This window comes from Castanea sativa, chromosome 10 (genome assembly GCF_040712315.1).
Source record: "Castanea sativa cultivar Marrone di Chiusa Pesio chromosome 10, ASM4071231v1".
Classification (NCBI taxonomy): domain Eukaryota; kingdom Viridiplantae; phylum Streptophyta; class Magnoliopsida; order Fagales; family Fagaceae; genus Castanea; species Castanea sativa.
In genome coordinates, this window is record NC_134022.1 from 885450 (window position 1) to 908018 (window position 22569).

Genomic DNA, 22569 nt, shown 5'->3' on the forward strand with positions numbered 1-22569 from the left:
CTACTTTTGGGTCCGGTACAATTATTCGCTTACAAAAATGTTGTTAATCACATTGATAGAAAATTAGTATTTTATATTGACAAGGAATAATGTCATAATTTCGTTATGGAGAAGGTAAAAATTTTATTTTATTTTATAAAAAATCTTCATTTAGCATAATTTTGATAGGAGATGTTAAGTAAATTTTTTATTAAATATTTGTGCACATGTCTAAGATCAAACTATACCATTTTTGTATACTTATTAGAATTTTTAAAAAAGATAATAAATTCTCCTAAAAAATTATTTAGCAAACGTATCGATAAAAATTGATAATTTTATGTACAAAATTGATAACTTACTCTAATATTAAAAGTATGTATATGTTTGCCAATGTGTTCAGGATTTGTCTTCACTAATATTAGAATCACAACTTCGCTCAAAACAAAAATTCCTAGTGTATCTTATTACGTAACACTTGTCGGTTTAAGAACTTATTTAGTTTTTTGTTCAAAGCATGTTAAAGTATATTTATATTTTTGAAAACGTGAGAAATTGTATTAAAAAAATTTAAAAAAAAAACTGTATATAAAAATCTAAAAATTAAGCTTATAAGCACTAGCTAAACCGACACTATTAAAACCTAACAAAAGAATAAGATAATATATTTTTTTAATTTGATGTAATTAAGGTGGTGGTAGAAATCATTCCTGGGATGACTTACATTAATGATGATTGATAATCGATCGATGTGGATTCACATTGAAGTAAACAAAGCAAAAGACGAAAACAGACATGAGAAGAGAGAGATAATATACTTTTTATTTATTATTTTATTAGTAACTTTTTATAATGGAGCAAAAACCGAGAAGACTAGAAAGAACCATTGAAGCATAAAAATTAAAAAAAAAAAAAAAAAAATTTAAGGGAAAAACAATGGGACAAAAAACGCGGAAGGCAAGGAGAGAGAGAGAGAGAGAGAGAGTGAGTGAGACTGTTATTCTTATATAAAGCGGCGTAAAGAGGTGAGAGGAATCTCAGTTCTCTTGCATTATCGTTCACAAGTTTCAAACCTATCAGCTACAAACTCAGATCTCTTTTTTAGAGTTCCAGACACAAAAACACAGACCCATTGCCATTGCCATTGCCATTGCCATTGCTCTCTCTCATTTTTTGAGTTGGAAAAAACTAGACACTGTTTTACTCTCTGCCCAGCTGTTTCTTCTCTTCTTTTGGTACTTACATAACATTACTTTCACCTCTTTTTTTCTTTCTTTTGTTTCCTTATCAGATCTCATCAGATCCTACCTTTCTGTTTATGTTTACAAGTTCTGTCCTTGTCTTCTTCAATTTCTGACATATATATCATCTGGGTTTTCCTTCAATTGCATAATGGATCTGCTTTTCTTTTTTTTTACTCTACACCTCTTGATTGCCTATTTTGAGTTCATGGGTAGCCTTAATTTTAATCATTACCAAATGGGTAAATTTCAAAATAATTTTTTTTTCTCCAATCAACTCTGATTTGGTTTGCTAATTTTAGAAAAATTGCTGTTATAAATCTTTCTTCTTCTTTTTTTATGTTCAAAGTCAGCCTAAAAGTTGCATGTGTTGTAGCTGTACATTGTTTGCTCTGTCTTAGAAAAAATATGGAAGGAAGAATTCATTTCACGCAATACCATTACTTTGATTGGTGGAAATTCATGGGCGCTTTTGCTTTTTTGTTTGTTGCATGTTATTTTTTGGAGGTCATTCTCATAGAGCAATGGATGATTCAGAAGAAAAGTATCTGATTGGCAAGCTGTGATAATTAAATCATGGAAAACTTTTCTTATGTTACAAGAAATGATTAAAATACCTGACATATTGCATTCTCTTTTATTTACTTTTTGCTCTCTTTTTTTTTTCCATGGGTTGTGTTTTTTTCCTTTTTGACTTATTTAGTGCGTGAAAGAGAAAGAGAGAGAGAGAGGGGGGCCTCATAAGTCATAAGGACGGCTGGGAATTTGGTAGGTTTGGGATTGAAAATCATGTGAAAAAATGTAAAGGTCAGGTGACATGGAAAGTAGTAGTACATGTCGGTAGTAACTACCAGATCAGATCTCATGTTTTACAGCTTGGGCTAACCAAAGTCATTTAATTTATCAGTACTCACATTAAAATAACTGGATCTATCCCTGAAATATTTGAGTTTTGTTGAAGCTTTTCATCGATCTGGTAACTACCCATTGTTTGTCAATTGTAGTAGATTGTTGGGCTTTGTTCAGTTAAGCACATACATACATACATGCATACATTTTCAGTGATGTTATTGCATCTCCTTTGTGTGAGTGTGTGTTTGTTTGTGTTCTTAAGCCACTCTGATTAATTGAATTTAAAAGTCGTACTAGTGCACACACCTCTTACTTTTGCAGGATCTGAGATAGGTGATTAGTGAAGTGACACATTTCTTTTGAGATTAAATGGGAAAGAAATGTATTATTCTTCACTTCTCCTCTGACTTCAGACTTTCTTCAATAAAAAAGGAAATAATTAATGCCACTGTTGTATGTATGTGATGAGTTGGGGGAGGTGGAAGAATGTTAGCATTTTCAAAATCCAATCTTCAGTGACTGAAATTTTTTTCCTTTCTCTTCTGTAGATAGTTGATAATATCAGGGATCATGAAATATAAAGATGGGAAACCAGGTCCCCAAGGGGATAGAGGTTCAAGGGCTGTCCCCATTTCAATCATGTTTGTTGTGCTGTGCGGATTTTCATTTTATCTTGGTGGAATCTTTTGTTCTGAAAGGAACAGGTTTGAAACCAAGATTGTTGCAAATGATGTCCAATCTCCCAAGGATTCTTCAGTCACTCCTCTCCACATTAAACCCATTAAGTTTGCTGAATGCAGCAGTGACTATCAAGACTACACTCCATGCACAGATCCAAGGGTATTATTAATTGTTCCTTATCTTTCCATATAGCCCATTTTTGGGATCTAGGACAAGGCTGCATAGTAATTAACCTTACTACTTATTCATGTTTATTTATACAGAGATGGAAGAAGTATGGTTTACATCGGCTAACTCTCATGGAACGCCACTGTCCTCCTATATCTGAAAGGAAGGAATGCTTGGTTCCACCCCCTAATGGGTACAAAGTGCCAATCAAATGGCCACAGAGCAGGAATGAGTGTTGGTACAGGTATTATGATTTTTCTAATTTTATGTCAAAGTGCATTGCAGGCTTTAAAAGTTACTAGGATCAAATATCTATATAAAATGCTTCATTGAATTTCTCCTATTGACATTTCAGAAATGTACCATACAATTGGATCAACCAGCAGAAATCTAATCAGAATTGGCTGAGGAAAGAAGGGGATAAGTTCCTCTTTCCTGGTGGGGGTACTATGTTCCCTAGAGGGGTTGGTGCATATGTTGATCTGATGCAAGATCTGATCCCAGAAATGACAGATGGAACTGTTCGAACTGCTATTGACACTGGGTGCGGGGTGAGTCACATTTTCCTGTTCTTGCTTACTTTTTCATGTTCTCAATTGTTCAAGGTGTCCATCTTATTGAAAGTAAATGCCCTTGCCTTCACAGTTGCCTTGAGGTACTGCTCATTATATTACTCATTGATTTCAATGGAAACAAGCTTCTAATTTAATTTGTACCATTCTGTGTCTATTTATTTATTCATTCACTCGTATATGATGGTCCTTCTTCAAGACGGGTTCATCTATTTGTAATATTAGAGATATTTATCGCTAGGTAATGTAAGTTGTTAATATTTTGCACATTGGGAAAGGCCACTTAATCTTTATAGCTGACTTATTTTAGGTTGCAAGCTGGGGTGGTGATTTGTTGGATCGTGGAATCCTTACGGTTTCTCTTGCCCCAAGAGATAATCATGAAGCTCAAGTCCAATTTGCATTGGAACGTGGAATTCCAGCAATCCTTGGAATCATTTCTACACAACGCCTTCCTTTTCCCTCAAACTCATTCGATATGGCACATTGCTCCAGATGCCTTATCCCATGGACAGAATTTGGTAATCCTTTTCTCAGTTTTTGAAAATTTTCTCTTAGATTGTGATAGACATCCATGAATGTAAGTGAATCTAGTCCAAAGTAGAAGATTGAGTAGTCACCTAGATGTTCCTTGCTTATTGTAACTTTGGGGTGGGAATGCACAAGTGACATCCCAATTAGAAATCTGTTATGTGCTTTACCTACTTGATCCGCAAGCTTTTCTGGCCTCTTTGTTATTGGCAAATAACATTTAAACTCATCTTGAGCAAATCATACATTTAGTTAAGAGCCAACTAGTTTTCTGGAGTTGTCCAATTGTGTAACAATGGCTGGTTACTTTACAGTATCTACTGGTTTGGTCATTTCCAAGGAACTTGGTGACATCTTTAAAAAATGAGGTAGATAGGGCTGGACACCAGCAACTCAGTAATGCAAAATAGCCAGTTGACTTTTTTTGAATCGAATAGAATTGCTCACATTGTTGATTGGGTTTATTTTGTGGCCTGAGATTCTTTTTTCTTCACTAAATTACATGTAAGGTGGTTGAGGCATGTGGTTACCCTTGCTTTCTTACCAATGGCAATTTCCTGTTTTCAGGTGGAATTTACCTTCTAGAAATACACCGCATACTTCGTCCTGGAGGCTTCTGGATTTTGTCTGGCCCTCCTGTGAACTATGAAAACCGCTGGCGAGGATGGAACACAACTGTGGAAGAGCAGAAATCGGATTATGAAAAGTTGCAGGATCTGCTAACTTCTATGTGCTTCAAACTGTACAACAAAAAGGATGACATTGCTGTTTGGCAGAAATCTTCTGACAATAGTTGTTACGATCAGCTGGCAAATCCAGATGCCTATCCCCCAAAATGTGATGATAGCCTTGAACCAGATTCAGCATGGTACACTCCACTTCGCCCTTGTGTCGTTGTTCCAAGCCCAAAGCTTGAGAAATCTACTTTGACATCCATCGCTAAATGGCCTAAGCGGTTGCATGTTACACCTGAAAGGATTTCAGATGCTTATGGTGGGAGTGCTAATACTTTCAAGCATGATGACAGTAAGTGGAAGGTGCGAATTAAGCACTACAAAAAGTTGCTCCCTGCCATTGGGTCTGATAAGATAAGAAACGTAATGGACATGAATACTGCTTATGGAGGTTTTGCTGCGGCTGTAGTTGATGATCCCCTGTGGGTCATGAATGTAGTCTCATCCTATGCTCTTAACACACTTGCTGTGGTTTTTGATCGGGGTCTCATTGGAACTTACCATGATTGGTAATAATGAATTTATTTTGAACCTTTGCAGATTTCTTATGGCATAATCAAGTGTGTTCCATGTAACTCATTGTTTTTATTGTATGGATGGTGTGTGATGTTATTAATTCTATTTCTGTTTTGATAGGTGTGAAGCTTTCTCAACATATCCTCGAACATATGATCTCCTTCACCTTGATGGCCTCTTTACTGCAGAAAGCCACAGGTAAGGGCACTGTGTCTGACGTTTTTATCATTTTTAACTAGTATATTTTTTAGTGGATTACACGGTTTAAACCTTTTGTTTTAGGTTTGGCAAGGATTCTTACCTAATTTGACACAGTAGATAGTGAAATTTGAACTGACCTTGAATTATCTTGTTGACTAGATTGCCCAAGCAGTGTGTTCAAAACATAACAAAATTGGTTGGACTTTAACAAAGAGAAAACAAATAGCATGGGACGTTCACTTCAAACTGAAGTTTGGAGATTCAGTGAAAGTGGGTCAGACAGGACCCATATGCTGAAAATCTATTTTGTTGGATAGCTAAGCACTGGTTTTAATTTCACCACAATTAGGCGTGATTGCAAATCATTTGACCAATGGATGTAGTTGCCTTGCACTTACACACAACTAATACTCCAAAATAGACTTGCTGAGAATATTTGGGTTTTTCCAAATTGCAAATCTTTCTCCTTTAGACCCGGAGACCATTAGGCCAAGCCGCCAAGAGGCCTTTGGCTGAAGACACTCTTATTTCACTAGATAATCTTTTAAATTTTATCTTATGTGACTAAAAAATAATGAAGAAATGGCATGGTACTGTATCAGCTTATGTCCAGGAACTGCAGATTCATGTAGTCGTGCCTAACTGATGCGTGAACACTTGACTGATATAGTTGTGATGATCAGTAGAAAAGTTAATACTAATATTCTCAGTGGGGTTCTGTGAACTGAACATGTATGCATGGTTGTAACATAGCTGATTTATTGGCAGATGTGACATGAAATACGTGCTCTTGGAGATGGACCGGATCCTTCGGCCTAATGGGTATGCAATAATTCGGGAATCCAGCTATTTTGTGGATGCTGTTGCTTCCGTTGCTAAGGCAATGAGATGGGGTTGTCGTAAAGAAGACACTGAGTATGGTATTGAGAAGGAGAAGATATTGATTTGCCAAAAGAAACTCTGGTACTCCTCTAACAAGCCTAGCTCTAGCTCATGATGAACATAGAGACCCAAGCCATGATGAGAATCTCTTGGAGGGTTGCGTATAAATATAATTTCGGTAATATAATCAAAGAGAAGAAAATTCAATACGGCTCACAGAGAGATTAGTTCGGCCTATAAAAGGCCAAAGTTATTTAAATTCATATTTTCAACCGAAAATTAGTTACCCAATAATATGATTCTTGTTAGTTTATAGGGCCTTTTCGTATAGATATAGATATATTAATTCTTTGTAATCAATGTGTTTCTGGTGCCTTGTTCGATGATAAAAAAGTATCGTCAGGAGCAGACACCATAGATTAAAACTCTCTAAACAAAATTTCGGTGATATTCCCATTATTACTATTATTATTATTTTATTTTCCTTATTTTGTGTAGTGTTGTCTTTGTATGTTAAACCGAGTAAAGCAATCAAAAATGTATCGAGGGGTTGGAAATTCACACCCTCATAGCTTGTCATTTTTATTTATCAAATGAAATTTGTTGTGCTTTTTAAATCGTCCAAAAAATACTGAGGTTCTTCGCTTTTTAAATGCTATGTCCGTTATTTTCATTCTATAGTGGAACTATTGAAGGAAATTATGTTTTCTTTATTTTCTTTGTTACATGATCAACAAAGCAAAGTGAACCTATCAAAAAAAAAACAAACAAAGCAAAGTGAAAGCAAACAAATCTATGAAGGTGTTTCATCCAAGAGTTTTATACTACGGTGTTTTCGAGGGTTCAAAATTCCCCCAGTTGTATGCAAAAAACCAAACAAAAAGCAAGATGGTATCTAAGAATCGATTCCAAACCCTTGGGTAAGTTGGATTAGTGCAGCCTATTGGAAATCTATGAACTTTATGAAATGTGCATTATTCTTTCAACTAGCTTTATGTCCGTCATGCACTGCTTAATCAATATTTAATAGTTATATGTATAACTTAAATAAAAATATTGAATATAATTTAAATTGAATTATAAATACAAAGTTAAAAAATAACATTTATTTTAAGTTACACAACACATGCAAATCTAAATTATTATTTTTTTAATTAATTTTATGTTAATCCTAATACATGTTAGCTATCATTTGATACTTTATCCATACAAAAAAAAAAAAAAAAAAAAAAACCCAACAACAACAACAACAATTAAAGTATAAATTAGGCTAAAAGTAAAATTGTTGCTTTATATAAAAAACGAGACAATACTTATTGTTAGTTATCTAAATAAGTCGATAAGAACATATAGAATTAGAGTCTTACTTAAACTTAAACTTAAACTTGTTTGTTAAATGGATTAGATAAAGAATTTGGATTGTAATTGTGGGGGGTAAAAATTCCCAAATAAACATTTGGGTTTTGGGCTTTATTGACGGATATCAGTTTGTTTTTTGTTAAGGCCTCCAGGCCCACAAATCAGTATGCACCATAAAGGTCCGAAGAGTTGTCCGAGGAGGAATGTCTCCTCGGACTGGCCCGGCAATGACCCTGAGACTCGTCAAGAAGGTTAAAGGCAGAATTCTGGAAAAACTAATGGGTAAGAGGGTAATCCAAGCACCCTTTAGACGCAAGAATGTGATAGAAATATCTAGGGAAAAGGCTGCTACCTCCACATTAAAGACCCTGCATCTACCTTCTTGGTTGCATTAATGGAGAAATGAGCTCTGAATAATAGAATTAAACCTTCCTGCTATTATTTAAAGACTTCAAGAAGGTGGTAGATGGAACAAGTATCTAAGGGAAAGATTTATATGACACGTGGATGAAGAGTGAAGAGAAAGAAGTATATAAGGAGACGAGAGAGGAAAGAGAGGGGGGTCGGCTCTTAAACTAAAAAAAGAACTAAGAATTGTAAACTTTGGCCTAGAAAGAGAGTATTTATACAAATTGTCCTCGGCTTACGTCCGATGAGATCTATTTGTCATATTCGTTCATCATTTGCGCAGATTGTAACATTCTAGCTTGCTAATCAAACCTCTAACATCCCGAACCTAGGTTTCAAACCCATACTCTACAAATTATATTGTATAAGGCTCATTGGGCCTGAGCCCAACATTCGTTTTTGGGTCCGGGTACAATTGTGCACTTACAGTAATCAAATTAAAATTAAAATTAAATAAGTTTCTCAAAAAAATTAAATAAGAATTAGATGGATTAGATGAAGAATCTGAATTGTAATCAATTTAAAAATTTTATCAATTTATAAATTATAGGAAAAGAAAAATTATATATTTTTTAAAATCTAAAAAAATTTATCCGGTTAAAGATGTATTACAATGTTGTTAGAAATGCTATAAGCATTGTTGTATTGAGATTTAGTTAGTTAGTTAGTTAGTTACAATTCCAAGCATGTTAAACACATTTAGCACATGTTGGAATTATTGATACACATGGGAAATAATAGAACCAATGTTAATCACATTTAGCACATGTTGAAATTATTAATGCACATGGAGAATAATAATTACAATAGGATGAGGCCATGTGGGCTAATGAGATTAGAGCTAATCTCCTATAAATACATGATTGTAATCCAATATGACAGACGAATTGAAGAATAAACCAACTTCTTAGTGCATTAATGCATCTCTCTCTCTCTTAATCTCTCTCTTTCTTTATGGAGGGTGACTACCTCGAATTAAGTCAATTTCTCTACAATTCCCATCAATCCCCCTACAATTCATACTCATCCCCATTAGGAACCTCTAGGTTCCTAACAAATGTGTAGGATAGAAATTAAAAAAAAAGTTGTTTTTTTTTATAATACACTACAACTAAAAAATAAGGATTAGATGAAGAATTTGGATTGTAATCAAATTAAGATTAAATGAGGACTAGATGGATTGTATGAAGTATTTGGATTGTAATCAAATTAAGATTTTTATCAACTTAGAAATTATAGGAGAAGAAAAATTATATATATTTTTAAATCTAAAATTTTTAAAACAATTATGCAATTTAGTGAAACCACGTGACACAAGTATGACGTCTAAGCCAACTTTATTATATAATATACTAGTCGCTCACTCGTGTAATGTATGGAAAAGCTATTGACTCTAAAAAAAATGAAGAAATATTTAACTTCTATATTTTTCCATAGTTTAGAAGTGTTGTCTAATATTGAACGTTATTGAGTTGCAAGTACATAGTTACTAAAACCTACAAAGTAATTTATAATTCTTAAATTAATAAAACAGAACTCCCAATATTACTAAAACCTACACACATATTCAAAACTAATATAAACTGCAAATATATAAACAAAGATCATGATATGAGGAAGACACATCAAGCATTAAAATTTCAAAATTTATAAAATCTCCAAATTCTACTTCAAAACCAAACCAAATTTAACAAATTTATATATAATATACTAAATAAAATTTATTGTTCCCTAGGCTAGAAGACATAGGTTGCAGCTTTGATTTTTTTCCAAAAAAAATCAAGATGCTTTTGCTATGTACAATAAAAAAAAAAATTAGTAGAAACTTCAACCCGAAAACCAAACCCATGAAAAGAATGTTAATATAAATGGAGATTAACCCAAATACTCAAAAGAAAATCAATTTTAAACATAACAAAAGAATAAGATAGAAAAAAAAAATCTCAAGCACATATGAAAGAAAATAAAAAATTCGACATAAAAGATAAAATTCATTAATAATATAAATAAATATCCACGTATGTTGAATTGAAATTGTAAGTGCACAATTGCGCCTAGACCCAAAAACACACGTGGGCTCAGGCCCAATGAGCTTTAAATAATGAAATTTGTAGAGTGTGGGTTCGCAATCTAGTTTAGTGGTGTTTGAAACTTGATGAACATGCTAGAATGTTACAGTATTTGCAAACAATGAACGAATAGGGCAAAATGAACCTCCTCGGACGTAAGCCGAGGACGATTTATGTATTATTTCTCTTTTTCTTTCAAAGATTACAGTTCTTAGTTCTTGTCTATTTCTCTCAACCCCCCTTTTCTTTACTCTTTTCCCTCTTTAAATACTTCTTCTTCTTCCCTCTTTATCCATGTGTAACGCAAATTACCCTATTAGACACCTGTCCCATCCACCACCCTCTGGAAGTCTTCAAATGATAGCAAAAAGGCTGACTTCTACTGTTCAGGGGTCATTTCCCCTTTAATGTGGCCAGGGAGGTAGATGCAGGGTCTTTAATGTGGAGGTAGCAGCCTTTTCCCCAGATATTTCTGTTACACCTTTGCATCTAGAGGGTGTTTAGATCACCCTCTTACCCTTCGGTTTTCCCAGAGTTTTACCTTTAATCTTTTTAGCCAGTCTCAGAGTCATTGTTGGGCTTGTCCGAGAAGACAGTACTCCTCGGACCATTACAACGTAGACTAACTTGTGGGCCTAGAGGCCTTAATCAAAAACAAACTGGTATCCATCAAAAAAGCCCCGAGCCCAAATGTTTATTCGGGAACTTCTACCTCCCCATAAATTTTATTAATAACAAAAATATAAACAAATTCAACATAAAATTCATTAACCAAAAAAGAAAGTTGAATCAGATTGTTTACGTCTTTTTTTTTTTTTTTAACGATAGTCTCAGTTTTTTTTTTTTTTTTTTAAAATCCTAAAGTGAAGTTATGTTAAGACTTTGAGGAGGGAAGAGAGAGTCCTAACTCTCTTTCTCTCTTTTTCTTAATCTAATGTGAGTCTTTTTTCTTTTCAACGTGAATTTGTGTTTTTTTTTTTTTAGTCCTATTTTCAATGTGAGTTTCATTTTTTTTTTTGAAGTCCTATCATAATTTTTGTTTTTATATAGATTATCAATGTTTGAGTTTAAGTTTAAGTTAGACTTATTAGAGAGATAGAGTTTTACTCATTGTTAAGTTTTGATTAAACAAAAATAATTTTGTTTAAAAAAAATGATAATGATAAGTTTGAGTTTAAGTTAGACTTGTTAGAGAGATGAAGTATCACTCCTTGTTAAGTTTGGACTAAATAAAAATAATTTTATTTAAATAAAATGATAATTTTATTTTTTGTTTTAAAAAATGATAATAATGAGCTTGAGTTTAAGTTAGACTTGTTAGAGAAATAGAGTTTCACTCCTTATTAAGTTTGGACTAAATTATTTGTAAAAAAAAAAATTGGACTAAATAAAAAAAAATTTACTTAAATAAAATGATAATTTTATTTAAATATTATGCTTATGTGGAAAATTATGAGAGATTCAGAGGTTTCGGTTATATATATATATATATATATATATATATATATATATATATATATATATATATATATATATATATTAGTATTATGCCCGTGCAATGCACGGCTTAATAAAAAATATTTTGATAATATAATTAAATTGAATAACAATTAAAATGAAAAAAAAATTAAGTTACATGGAAGATGCATGTTATGTAAGTTCAAGTTTGACATATATTTTTTTCAAAAACAAATATTATAAAATATTTTAAAAACTATGGCAAATTGTAAAAATAGTAAAACAATTATTAATGAAACAATTATTATTGAATTTTGTATATTTGTCCTTATATATAATATATCTAATCACAATGATCAATAAAAAATTTTATAATTTCTTTTAATAATTCCTATTTATTTATGAAGAGGGGATCGATCATCCTAAAAGAATTAATTCAAAATTTAAGATTAAAAAATAAATTGTACTTGTACACCTTAAAGAAATTTAATTTTTATTTCTTATTTTAATATTTAAATCATTTGTTTTAGTGTTGATTTTATTCAAATGGTTATAAGTTATATCACACATTCTAACTTAATAATAAATAAAAATATAATTAGTAAATAATTGTAAGGTACACAGCAAAAAGAATAATACACTAAAAACTGTGTGTATATATAGAGAGAATTTTAGGTTGTGAAGAAGATGATATGAACAAAAAGGAGTTTAGGTGAAATTCAAATACTTATTTTTTTTTAACTTTATTATTAGGAAGAAGATGACATACGATGCAAATTTATCCACAAAAAAGAAGAAGAAATGTAGTAAAACAAAAAAAAAAAACATATTTTTGATTCACGTATTTTTTTTTTTAATTCTATCTTTTTTTCTTTCACGTATTTTTTATCTCTCTCTTTTATTTGAATTATATCCTTTTTTATATATAGGTAATTCTATCCTATTGATTTTAGGCTTTGTTGATAATATTTTAGATAGACTCAAATGTAGTTGTAGTTGTAAATCAAATGCTACTTTCTTTTGTTACTTGATTATTAGGAAAAAGATGACATAAAATGCATATTTGTCCAAAAAAAGTAACTTAAAAAAATTAACAAAAATGAACGTATGTTGATATGCAATAGTATTCAATTCTATCTTTTTTTTATTCTATCTTATTTGCTTTATTTTATGTATTTTTTATTTGTTGAAATTCTGTCCTTTTTTTTAGGTAATTATATCCTATTCATTTTAGGCTTTGCTGATAATATTTTAGGTAAACCAACCAACTAAATTTAATCTTTTTTTGAAATTTTAGAAAATACTCATTGTAGGTTACGCGTTTTGTTAAAACACTTATTGTTATTTATCCAAAGAAATTAATAAGAACAAATATATTGTAATAAATAAGGATTAGATGGATCATATGAAGAATTTAGATTATAATCAAATTAAGATTTTTATCAACTTAGAAATTATAGGAGAAGAAAAATTGTATATATTTTTTTCTTAAAATCTAAAAAAATTTCTGCAATTTAGTGATGCCACTTGGCGCAACCACGGCTTCTAAGCTCAACTTTTATTTTATATATATATATATATATATATATAGGTAACGTTTGGATTGAGCTGAAACGCAGTGCATCTGCATTTCAGCCCTTTTTATTTTCTTGGAGGCGCACCTGTCACTGTTCATTGGCCATGAACAGTGATTTTAGGGCCATGAACAGTGATTTTCGATGTGAACAGTGTTTTTCACACATTAAAAAATTATTTTGCTACCGTATTTTTTAGCTTTTAATTTCAGTTGTATCCAAATGGATCCATAGTATATGATATATATATATATATATATATATATATATATATATATATATAATATACAGATGATATTGAATATTGATGTGCTTACTCTACCCTGATAATTAAAAAAAAAAAATTAAAGACTTTGTTATGTATTTATTATTTTATTAAACGTTCATCAGAAAAATATTGAAATCCCTAGCGGCCATGGGTGGGTTTACATCTCCCAAAGTAGATTTTTTTTTTCAAAATAACCCTAAATCTCAAACAATTTCGTTAGTCAACACGTTTTCAAAACAATTTAGCAAACTAACATCTCGAGTACAAAATTATCGATTTTGCTGTAATAAATCAAGTGTGAAGAGCTCGATTTCCATGGAACTCAAGTCTCTAAGACTCGATTTCCCTAGGATGCCACCAACTTCATCAGACCAAAGAGAAAAACAACGAAGTTGATCAAATCCAAATATCCAAACAAGAAAAACAACGAATTAGAGGAAAACCTTCGCCTGGAACTTCGTCGTCACTGTCGTCGCCACCTCCTAGAACCTCTGGTTTGTGTTAGTCTGGGTTTTTGGGTTTTCTTCTTTGGTCGCGTTCTTCGTGTAGTTCTTCGTCATATCTCTTCATGGAACTCGAGTATGTAATGCTTGATTTCCACGCATAGAACTTGAGTTCATGCTACTCGATTTAACACAACAAAATCAACTCCCTTAGACTCGAGATGTTAATTTGCTAAATAGTTTTAAAAATGTGTTAACTAATAAAATTGTTTGAATTTTAATGTTATTTCCAAAAAAATCCCCGAAGTACCCAATTCACAAGGGGGCAAAAGGGGAAAACTGTGAAATATGTAAGGGCATATTTGGCCGAAGAAGAGGGAAGAAGATTGGCTGATCAGCTCTCCCGAAGAAGAAGAAGAAGAAGAAGAGGCAGAGAAGATCGGCGTGATGATAGAGTGACACTGAGAGAAGAAGAGAGAGAGAGAGAGAGGATACTGATTTTGGGTGCAAGGGATGCTCTCAAAACGCAGCGTTTCAGGTTAGAATTTGTTTTCTGGAGGTATCTGAGTTTGAACATATTGATGATAATTTAGACACACAACAGAATGGTGTATTTGTTTTTGTCAGAGCCCATATGGGATGGGGATGTAGATGACTCTTCCTGTATTAGAATCTCTCTCTTGAATAACTTGGAATCAGTTCTTTGCTCATTTTTTACGACGTCTGAAGGTCGGTCAGAGGCTCGACTATGGCTTTGTAACACTATAGCAGGCATGAGTTCTGTCACTTCCTACCATCACCGCGACTTATTTGTCAATCTGTTGAGATCTAATAAGTCGCCAAAGCGGGCCTTGTTGGCATCTCAACTCCTGCAATTGATATTCGAGAAAAGGCCACATATAATGGGCTCCATCATTGCCAAGAAAAGTTACATTCTAAAGGAATTTTTTGAAGGTTAGTCCTTGTTACCAATTTTGCCATCCCTTTATTTTTGAAGGTTAGAAATTTCTTGTGAACTTTCCTATCTTTGTTGAATTATTTTTGTCTGGTCATTAGGAGAGTATGAGTGACTACTTTGAGGCAGGCACATATATTGTTGTGTTCCTTTAATTCATATAATTTGAGTTTTCTTTTTCAAAGTTCTGATTGTGCTATAATTGCTGAACAAGGCAGGAAATTCTAGGCGTATATTGCTATGGTTTTCTAATTTTGCTGCTGGTGGTGGAGTGGAGCACAGAAAAGGTGCTAAGGCACTATCCCAATTTGCTTTTGTAAATCGTGATATCTGTTGGGAGGAGCTTGAATGGAAGGGAAAACATGGTCAGTCGCCTGCTATGGTTGCTACAAAGCCCCATTACTTTCTAGATTTGGATGTCCAACTAACTGTTGAGAATTTCCTGGAAAATGTTCCTGAATTTTGGTCTTCCAATGAGTTTGCTGAGTCGGTCAAAGATGGTGAAATTTTGTTCATTGATAGAGAATTCTTTTTACAGTATTTTGTTGATTTGATGTACAAAGAGGATTCAACAGATGTATGGGAAGTCATAAACAAGTTCCTAATTGAGGAATCTTTCTCTTCTTTGTGTCACCGCCTTCTTATTCTTCTTGAAGAGAGGGACTTGAATAATTTCCTGGTATTGCTCGGTAAACTTCTCAACCCCAAACTGGAACCTAAGAATTTTAGTAATTCATCTTACTTGTTTGAGGTTATACTTTCTAAGTGCAGTGACTGTGGATCAATTGATCAGATGCTATTGTTAAATGCGGTTATTAATCAAGGACGCCAACTTCTTCGGCTTCTACGTGATGAAGAAGGCCAGGAGGAACATGCAAAAATCAAAGACATTGTGTCACAGATATGTGCAATACCAAGCAATGCCAATAGTTTGGCGCCCATTTTTATGAAGTGCTTCAAAACAAAGACCGTTAAAGCAATAAAATGGCTGGGGCTTCAGTCTTGGGTTCTGTACTATAGATTGTCAGAGGATTGCCAGACTCCCGAGTCTTGGGAATCATTATTCAAGGATAATGATATAGGTTTTCGCACATCGAATAAGTTTGAATTGCTACATCATGATGATTTATCTGAAGAAAGTGGTTCTGATTCGGATCGTAAAGCATCAGTTAGAGTTAAGCACAGGAAGAAAGGAAAAAGAAAGAGAAGAAAAAAAAACTTTTCTTGTGATGACACTTATGACATTGAGCTACCAGATTTTGATACTACAGACAGGGTGCTGGGTTTGCAAGCCAATGCAGGAAGTTGGTTGCTCTGTACCGATGGGTATTCTGTGTCTTGGAGCAGTGTAAGTTAATCACTTCATCTCTTACATCAATTTTTAAGCTTTATACATGGTTTTACTGTTGACCTTTTGCAATATTAAGTTTCTCCAATGTGTGAAAATGTCTATATTTACAATTATGTATGCCAACCTTGTTTGTTGAGGTCTCTTTGCGTTATTGTGAATGTGAATATTATCACATGGAACTTTAGTTATCTAGACAGACTATAATGTTTAAAACTGTGTCAAGGAAACACAAAGAACTGCATGAAAATTAACTTTGATGATCTGGGCCCTTTATATACATATATAATTGTGTGTGTGTGTGTGTGTGTGTGTGTGTGCATTGTATATTTGATATGTCAAATACTTGCCGCATTAGTAGTTTATAGTTTTCCAAGTAAATTACAGATCAATCCATTTTGTCTGAGAGGATAAATGTGGTTTCTGCTCATCTTTTATCTCATTTTTCATTTTGCTAAAAGTTAGTTTCAGCCATAGATTTTCTTCTTTTCTGTTCTGGTGTTTTGTTTAGATGGGGGGGTGTTTGCAATTTTTCAATTGAAGCTAAGTTTTTTCAACTAGCGGTGGAGGAAGGGGGAACCTTTTTTGAGTTATGTATTTTAAGAGGGGTAAATATTATTCGAGATCGGTTTGTATGGGGAAAAAAGCATGTCAATGGTTCTGTCAACTAGGAGCAAACGGTGTTAGATCGTAATCCTAAACAATTCCTCATGTTCAGAGAGGGGCGATTCTACGTATACATTTTAGAAGTGTTCTAATGCTTTGCAAAATATATTGTCGTGACTGAACTTAAGGCTGGGGGTCGTAGGAGATTGGTGATCATACCAGAAGGCAAGGTGATGCATGGGTGGAGGGGGTTTGGATTTGAGTTGCAGGGCTTAATAACTCCCAAAAAGCCAGTGAAAATCTCAGATGGTATGCACAAGCAGCCGCACTCTAATGTGCGCCTCTCAATCTTTTGCAGTAGTGATTAGAGGAGAGAAGCAAAAGAATGTTGTGGTTTCGGATTCTAGGCCTCTTGCAGTTGACAAGGGAAAAAGTATTGTTAAAGACCCTTTATTAGTTGTACAAAACCCGGTGAGAGCAGTACGTGGTGAGAAGGAGATGAATCAGAAAAATTCGCCGGAGGGGAAACCAATGAGCAGCGGTGACGGGCAGGTTCTGAGCATTAAAATTCACCCGAAATTAGTGGGAAAATTTCAAACGAGGTCACCGTTATGATTTTATTCAAAATCAAAAGGAAAGCAATTGCGAAAATCATGGGAATCCCAAGTTATTAAGGAGGGGTTTAACAATTGTGTGCAGTGAAGGAAATAATAGGCAGGTTTGGTGGGGATTTCATTAAGGAATAGAAAAATTTGTCTATTCAGCCAAGTTACTCACAACACATACCCAGATGGACCAAAGAGTTTTAAAAACAAAAGAACGGACAGAGGATTCAGTTAAGCCCAGTCACGATAATAACATGGGCCTACCTCAAACCCAACTAAAGGCTGGTGAGGTTATTTCGGCCCGTGATAATTGTGAAGTCCAGATGGGTTTGGGACATCTAGTTATACGATATGATGCCCAGAGTAGTTGGGAATGACGAGAATTTTCAAAGGCAGCAGCGTCACAGTCGAGATTGGATTTGATGGGAATTTCCCTGGAGTTTACTTGCTCGTTGATGTCGCTGGATCGGGCAATGCTATGGACTGATTCAATCTTCTATACTGTTAGAGAGTTGGTGCATCTGGTGAGAGTGACAGAATCAGCGGTGGTAGGCAATAGCGTGGAGTCACAGGCTTCGGGGCTGGAGGTGAAGACAAAAAGGGGAAATTTGGAGCTAGTGGAGTCATCGCTGATGCTAAAATGGGCTTGGATCTGTTGGGTGCTGAATGGGGTGGGCTGGTCGAAGTTGTAGAGAGTGGAGAGGGAAATCCTATGCTGTGTACACCTTTAAACACAGTTGATCCATTTTTGCAGGACAATGCTACTGGAATTTGGGGGATTGATGAAGGTAGATTGGAGGCACCCTGATGGGTTAAATATAGAATCTGTGGGTTCAATATATTGGTAGGGTTATCTATGGACAGACATGAGCGACTATGTATTACTTTGTTACTTAAAATTGAGCAGGAATTGGAAGCAGCTAGGGTGTGGAAAAGGGGGGTTGTTTGTGCTCATAAAGTGAATACTACAAAAGTGAAAGGTACGAGGGAATTGCGGAATTTGGTTACTTTGGTTAATTATGAGGGAAAGTAGTTTTAGTCATTGTGCGTTAATTTGGGAGTTTATAGTTTTTAATGAAGTTGAAAATTATTTCTTGGAATGTTTGGGGTTCGAATAATCCCGAAAAGCGTTTGGTAGTGAAGAATCTTCTTAGAGATTGTAAGTGTGATGCAATTTGTTTGTTAGAGACTAAATTGGGAGTGATGGGCAGATCTTTGGTGGGTAGCTTGTGGAATTTTCCTTATTTGGACTGGGTTGCTTTGGATGCTGATTATACGTCTGGTGGGATTTTGGTTATGTGGGATAGGAGGGTTTTGGAGAAAGTGGAGGATATGATGTGGTTGTATTCAGTGTCTATTAGATGGTGGAGGGTGGTAGAGGGCTTTGAATGGGCATGTTCAGGGGTCTATGGGCCAAATGAAGATAGTTTGAGAAGCTTGTTGTGGGATGAATGAGTTAGAGTTGCTTGGGATATACCATGGTGTTGTTTGGGGGATTTTAATGTGATATGCTTTTCTAGCAAGAAATTGAGTGGTCATATCTTTAGTCAGGCAATGCTAAAATTCTCCGAGTTTATAAGAGGATACGCACTTGATGAATCTACCTCTTGAGCCTTACACATGGACAAGTGGTTCAAATTCTCCTTCAATATCCAGAATTGACAGGGCATTGGTGTCTAGGGAATGGGAAGAGCAATTCCCTAATGTTATTTAGCGGGTGTTACCATGTCCGATTTCAGATCATAGCCCTATTTTGCTAGAGGCAGGAGGAATGACAAGAGGGAAAAGTCCCTTTAGATTTGAGAATATGTGGTTAAAAAAAGGGCTTTGTGGAAAAGGTGCAATTTTGGTGGAATCATTATTCCTTCAATGGCATGCCTAGTTTTGCGTAGCTAAGAAATTGAAGGCCTTGAAGGAGGATATTCACATGTGGAATTTAAAGGACTTTGAAAATGTAGAAGTGAAGAAGAAGAGGTTGTTAGAGGAGTTGGTGAAGTTAGATAGGAAGGAAGGGGTTATAAGGATCACACTTGAGGAGAAGAGGGAGAGGGATATAGAGTGATTTCAGAGGTGAAGCAGTTGGCTTCATTGGAGGAAATATCATTGAAACAGAAGTCTAGAGTCTTATGGCTTAAGGTGGGAGATAATAACTCAATTTTTTTCATCGGATGGCTAATTCCCATAGAGGAAATAATTATTTGGGTAATTTATAGGTGGATGGTGTGGTATATGAAGATGAGGCTGAGGTGGTTGCTCAAGTGGTGTGCTTTTATCAAAAGTTATATAAGGAGACAGAAACATGGCGATCGGTGGTGGATGATTTGAATTTTGATACTATTGGGGAATTGGAGAGTGGTTTGCTTGAACAGAGATTTGAGAAGGAAGAAATTCTACAAGTTGTGCATGATAAGGAGGGGGACAAAGCCTCAGGACCTGATGGATTTATGATGGCTTTTTTCCATCATTGTTGAAGGGTTGTGGAGAGTGATATTTTAGAATTCTTTGATGAATTTTATGAGTATGGTAAATTTGAGAAGCCCTTGAATGCTTCGTCTTTTGCTCTCAATCTTAAGAAACATAAAGCGCCCAATATTAGAAATTTTAGACTGATAAGTCCACTGAGTAGTGTCTATAAGATGTTGTCTGAGGTCTTGGCATATTGGTTGAGAGGGATGCTAGATGGCCTCATTTTTTAAACTCAAAATGCATTTGTCAGGGGTCGTCAAATTTTGGATTCAGTCTTGGTTGCGAATGAGTGTGTTGATAGTTGTATTTGTAGTAAGATACCTAGGGTAATCTGTAAATTGGATATAGAAAAAGTCTAAGATCATGTAAACTAGGAAGCCTTGCTTTACTTGTTAGAAATGATGGGTTTTGGAGTTAGATGGCGACAATGGATCCATACTTGTATCTGTACAATCTAGTTTTCAGTTTTATTCAATGGCTTTCCAGCTGGTTTCTTTCCTAATTCGAGAGGTTTAAGGCAAGGGGATCCTTTATCTCCTATGCTTTTCCTTCTGATGATGGAAGTATTTTCTAGGATGCTTAGGCATATGGAGGAGACTGGTATTATTAGGAATTTTAAGGTGCATGGTGTGGGAGGTGATGAGTTATGCGCATCTCATTTGTTATTTGTAGATGATTCCATTTTTTTCTGTAATACTAGTGTGGAACATTTTCTTCATATTAGGATGTTGCTAACTTGTTTCACAACAGTTAGAGGGCTAAAGATTTACATTAGTAAAAGTGATATGGTTCCGGTTGGTGAGGTGAATAATTTGGACGAGTTAGCAGATGTTTTGGGCTGCAAGATTGGGGTTTTGCCTATGACATATCTTGGTATGCCTTTGGGAGCATCCTACAAGTTGTCCTCTATATGGAACCCGATTTTGGAGAAGTTGGAAAAATGCTTGGCTAGGTGGAAAAAAATGTATCTTTCTAATGGGGGTCGCTTGACTTCCCTTTAAGAGTACGCTTTTGAGTATCCCCACTAATTTTTTTATCTCTGTTCTCTATTCCTACTAGGGTGGCTAATAGGATTGAGAAGTTACAGAGGGATTCTCTCTTGGGTGGTTTGGCAGATGAGCATAAACTGGTATGATGCGATAAGGTGTGCTATCCTTTTGTTGATGGTGGGCTAGGTATTAGGAAAATTACTACCTTTAATAAAGCTCTTTTGGGTAAGTGGTTGTGGCATTGCAGGGTCGAGGAGACAAGATTATGGAAGCGTGTGGTTTATGGGAAATTTAGGAAGGAATGGGGGGTGGTCTTCGAAGTTACATAGGGGTTCATGAGGGTGTGGTTTATGGCAGGGCATACAGAAAGGTTGGAAGAGTTTTAGCAAGTTTCTTTACTTTGAGATTGGTTTGGGGAGTAGAATCCGATTTTGGCATGACTATTAGTGTGGAGATCAATCCTTGAAAGGAACTTTCCTGGATCTATTTGAAATTGCTACTTATAGGGAGGCATCTGTGGCAGATATGGTGGTGAGCTACACTTTGGAGGAAGGGTGGAATTGGGATATATGGTTCCGGCGTGGTTTTAATTTATGGGAGATGGAGTTGGTGGGGGACCTTTGCTCATACATTGGAGTTGCTGAGTCCTCCTATTGAGGTTGGAGATAAGATGAGGTGGTGTTTGGGGTCGAAGGGGGATTTTGATATAAAATCCTTTTATGGTGCATTGAGGGGATCTAGCTCTATTACTTTTCCTTGGAGGAAGAGTATTTGGGATTTTTACTTTCATTTTGTCACCCCTTCTTTTAGCCAATCTAATTCTGTAATCGTTAGGCCTTTTTTTTTTGTATAATTATTAATTACTAGTTTGAATAATTTCGTCTGTAGATTTGATTCCCATGAGCTCAATGTAGGTAAGAGAAAAATAGTGTATGTTAAGACAGATTTTCTGATCATCTTGCTGTTTTCTAGGCGGACTTGCCAGAATATCTTTCTAAGCATTGCTTGTCTACGTGGATGAAATGGATTTTTGTCAAGTGGGAATGAAGCCTGCTGGATTTGGATGGATCTTAGTTTTAAAGTAAAAAGTCACATGTAGCACTGAGGGGACAAAGCATGTGGACAGAGCATGTACTGCTTAAATGGCCAGGGATCACCGCAATTTTAACATGTGACAAATGAAATGGCATCCTACCATCAAAGCCAAAGGTGCAGGTAGTGGAGTACAACGGTTACAGCAATTTCAGAATTCAAACAAAAGAAGGCTATTGCCTAGTTTTAGAAGGTAGATAGTGCGATGAGCAAGAGTCCTAGAAGATCAAAAGAGAGGCCGATATTTCAAGCAAAAGAGAGGATCACTCACATTTATACTCAATTTCTCTAATTATTCTTAAGAGTTAGAGTAGGTTGCCTTGTAGTCTGTTTAGTGCATTAATGCAAGTAATTAGTTTTCTTTGAATTATCTTAGTTTAATGCATCTATATTAGTTGTTTTCTTATAGTTTCTACTTTGATGTGTAGTATAATTTGTAGTTTAACTTGTAGTGTTTTTAGTTTATAAGTTATCGATAACATCATTGTGTCTAATCTCAGCGAAGCACTCATATTGTCGATAATTATCATCACAATCTTTTACAATAGTAAAGTCCTCTTTGTTGAGGCAAG

At 34.7% G+C, this 22569-nt stretch overlaps 2 protein-coding genes across 3 annotated transcripts; both read left to right on the top strand.

The window, feature by feature from the left end:
• The first annotated feature begins 1003 nt into the window (after positions 1–1003).
• On the top strand, positions 1004–6845 carry LOC142613140 (putative methyltransferase PMT21). 2 transcript variants are annotated; one of them, XM_075785353.1, is made up of 8 exons: positions 1004–1214; positions 2621–2912; positions 3017–3165; positions 3277–3472; positions 3804–4014; positions 4592–5267; positions 5395–5472; positions 6244–6845. In XM_075785353.1, exons 2-8 carry the CDS (start codon positions 2643–2645, stop codon positions 6470–6472), a joined length of 1809 nt encoding a protein of 602 aa, XP_075641468.1. In that variant the 5' UTR covers positions 1004–1214; positions 2621–2642; the 3' UTR covers positions 6473–6845. The 2 variants fall into 2 exon arrangements, with proteins under 2 accessions (XP_075641468.1, XP_075641469.1); XM_075785354.1 differs by lacking the exon at positions 1004–1214 and adding an exon at positions 2129–2196.
• Positions 6846–14312: 7467 nt separating this feature from the next.
• Positions 14313–22569, top strand: LOC142613960 (uncharacterized). The gene is made up of 3 exons (XM_075786484.1): positions 14313–14890; positions 15110–16239; positions 21878–22569. Exons 1-3 carry the CDS (start codon positions 14542–14544, stop codon positions 21950–21952), a joined length of 1554 nt encoding a protein of 517 aa, XP_075642599.1. The 5' UTR covers positions 14313–14541; the 3' UTR covers positions 21953–22569.

What these genes read in the sequence shown, in the direction of transcription:
- LOC142613140 (XM_075785353.1), top strand. Translation starts at nt 2,643, where the DNA reads ATGAAATATAAAGATGGGAAACCAGGTCCCCAAGGGGATAGAGGTTCA. An exon ending in CTCCATGCACAGATCCAAGG is followed by an intron (nt 2,913 to 3,016) that starts GTATTATTAATT and finishes TTATTTATACAG; the next exon opens with AGATGGAAGAAGTATGGTTT. An exon ending in TTTACTGCAGAAAGCCACAG is followed by an intron (nt 5,473 to 6,243) that starts GTAAGGGCACTG and finishes ATTTATTGGCAG; the next exon opens with ATGTGACATGAAATACGTGC.
- LOC142613960 (XM_075786484.1), top strand. Translation starts at nt 14,542, where the DNA reads ATGGTGTATTTGTTTTTGTCAGAGCCCATATGGGATGGGGATGTAGAT. An exon ending in TCTAAAGGAATTTTTTGAAG is followed by an intron (nt 14,891 to 15,109) that starts GTTAGTCCTTGT and finishes TGAACAAGGCAG; the next exon opens with GAAATTCTAGGCGTATATTG. An exon ending in ATTCTGTGTCTTGGAGCAGT is followed by an intron (nt 16,240 to 21,877) that starts GTAAGTTAATCA and finishes GCTGTTTTCTAG; the next exon opens with GCGGACTTGCCAGAATATCT.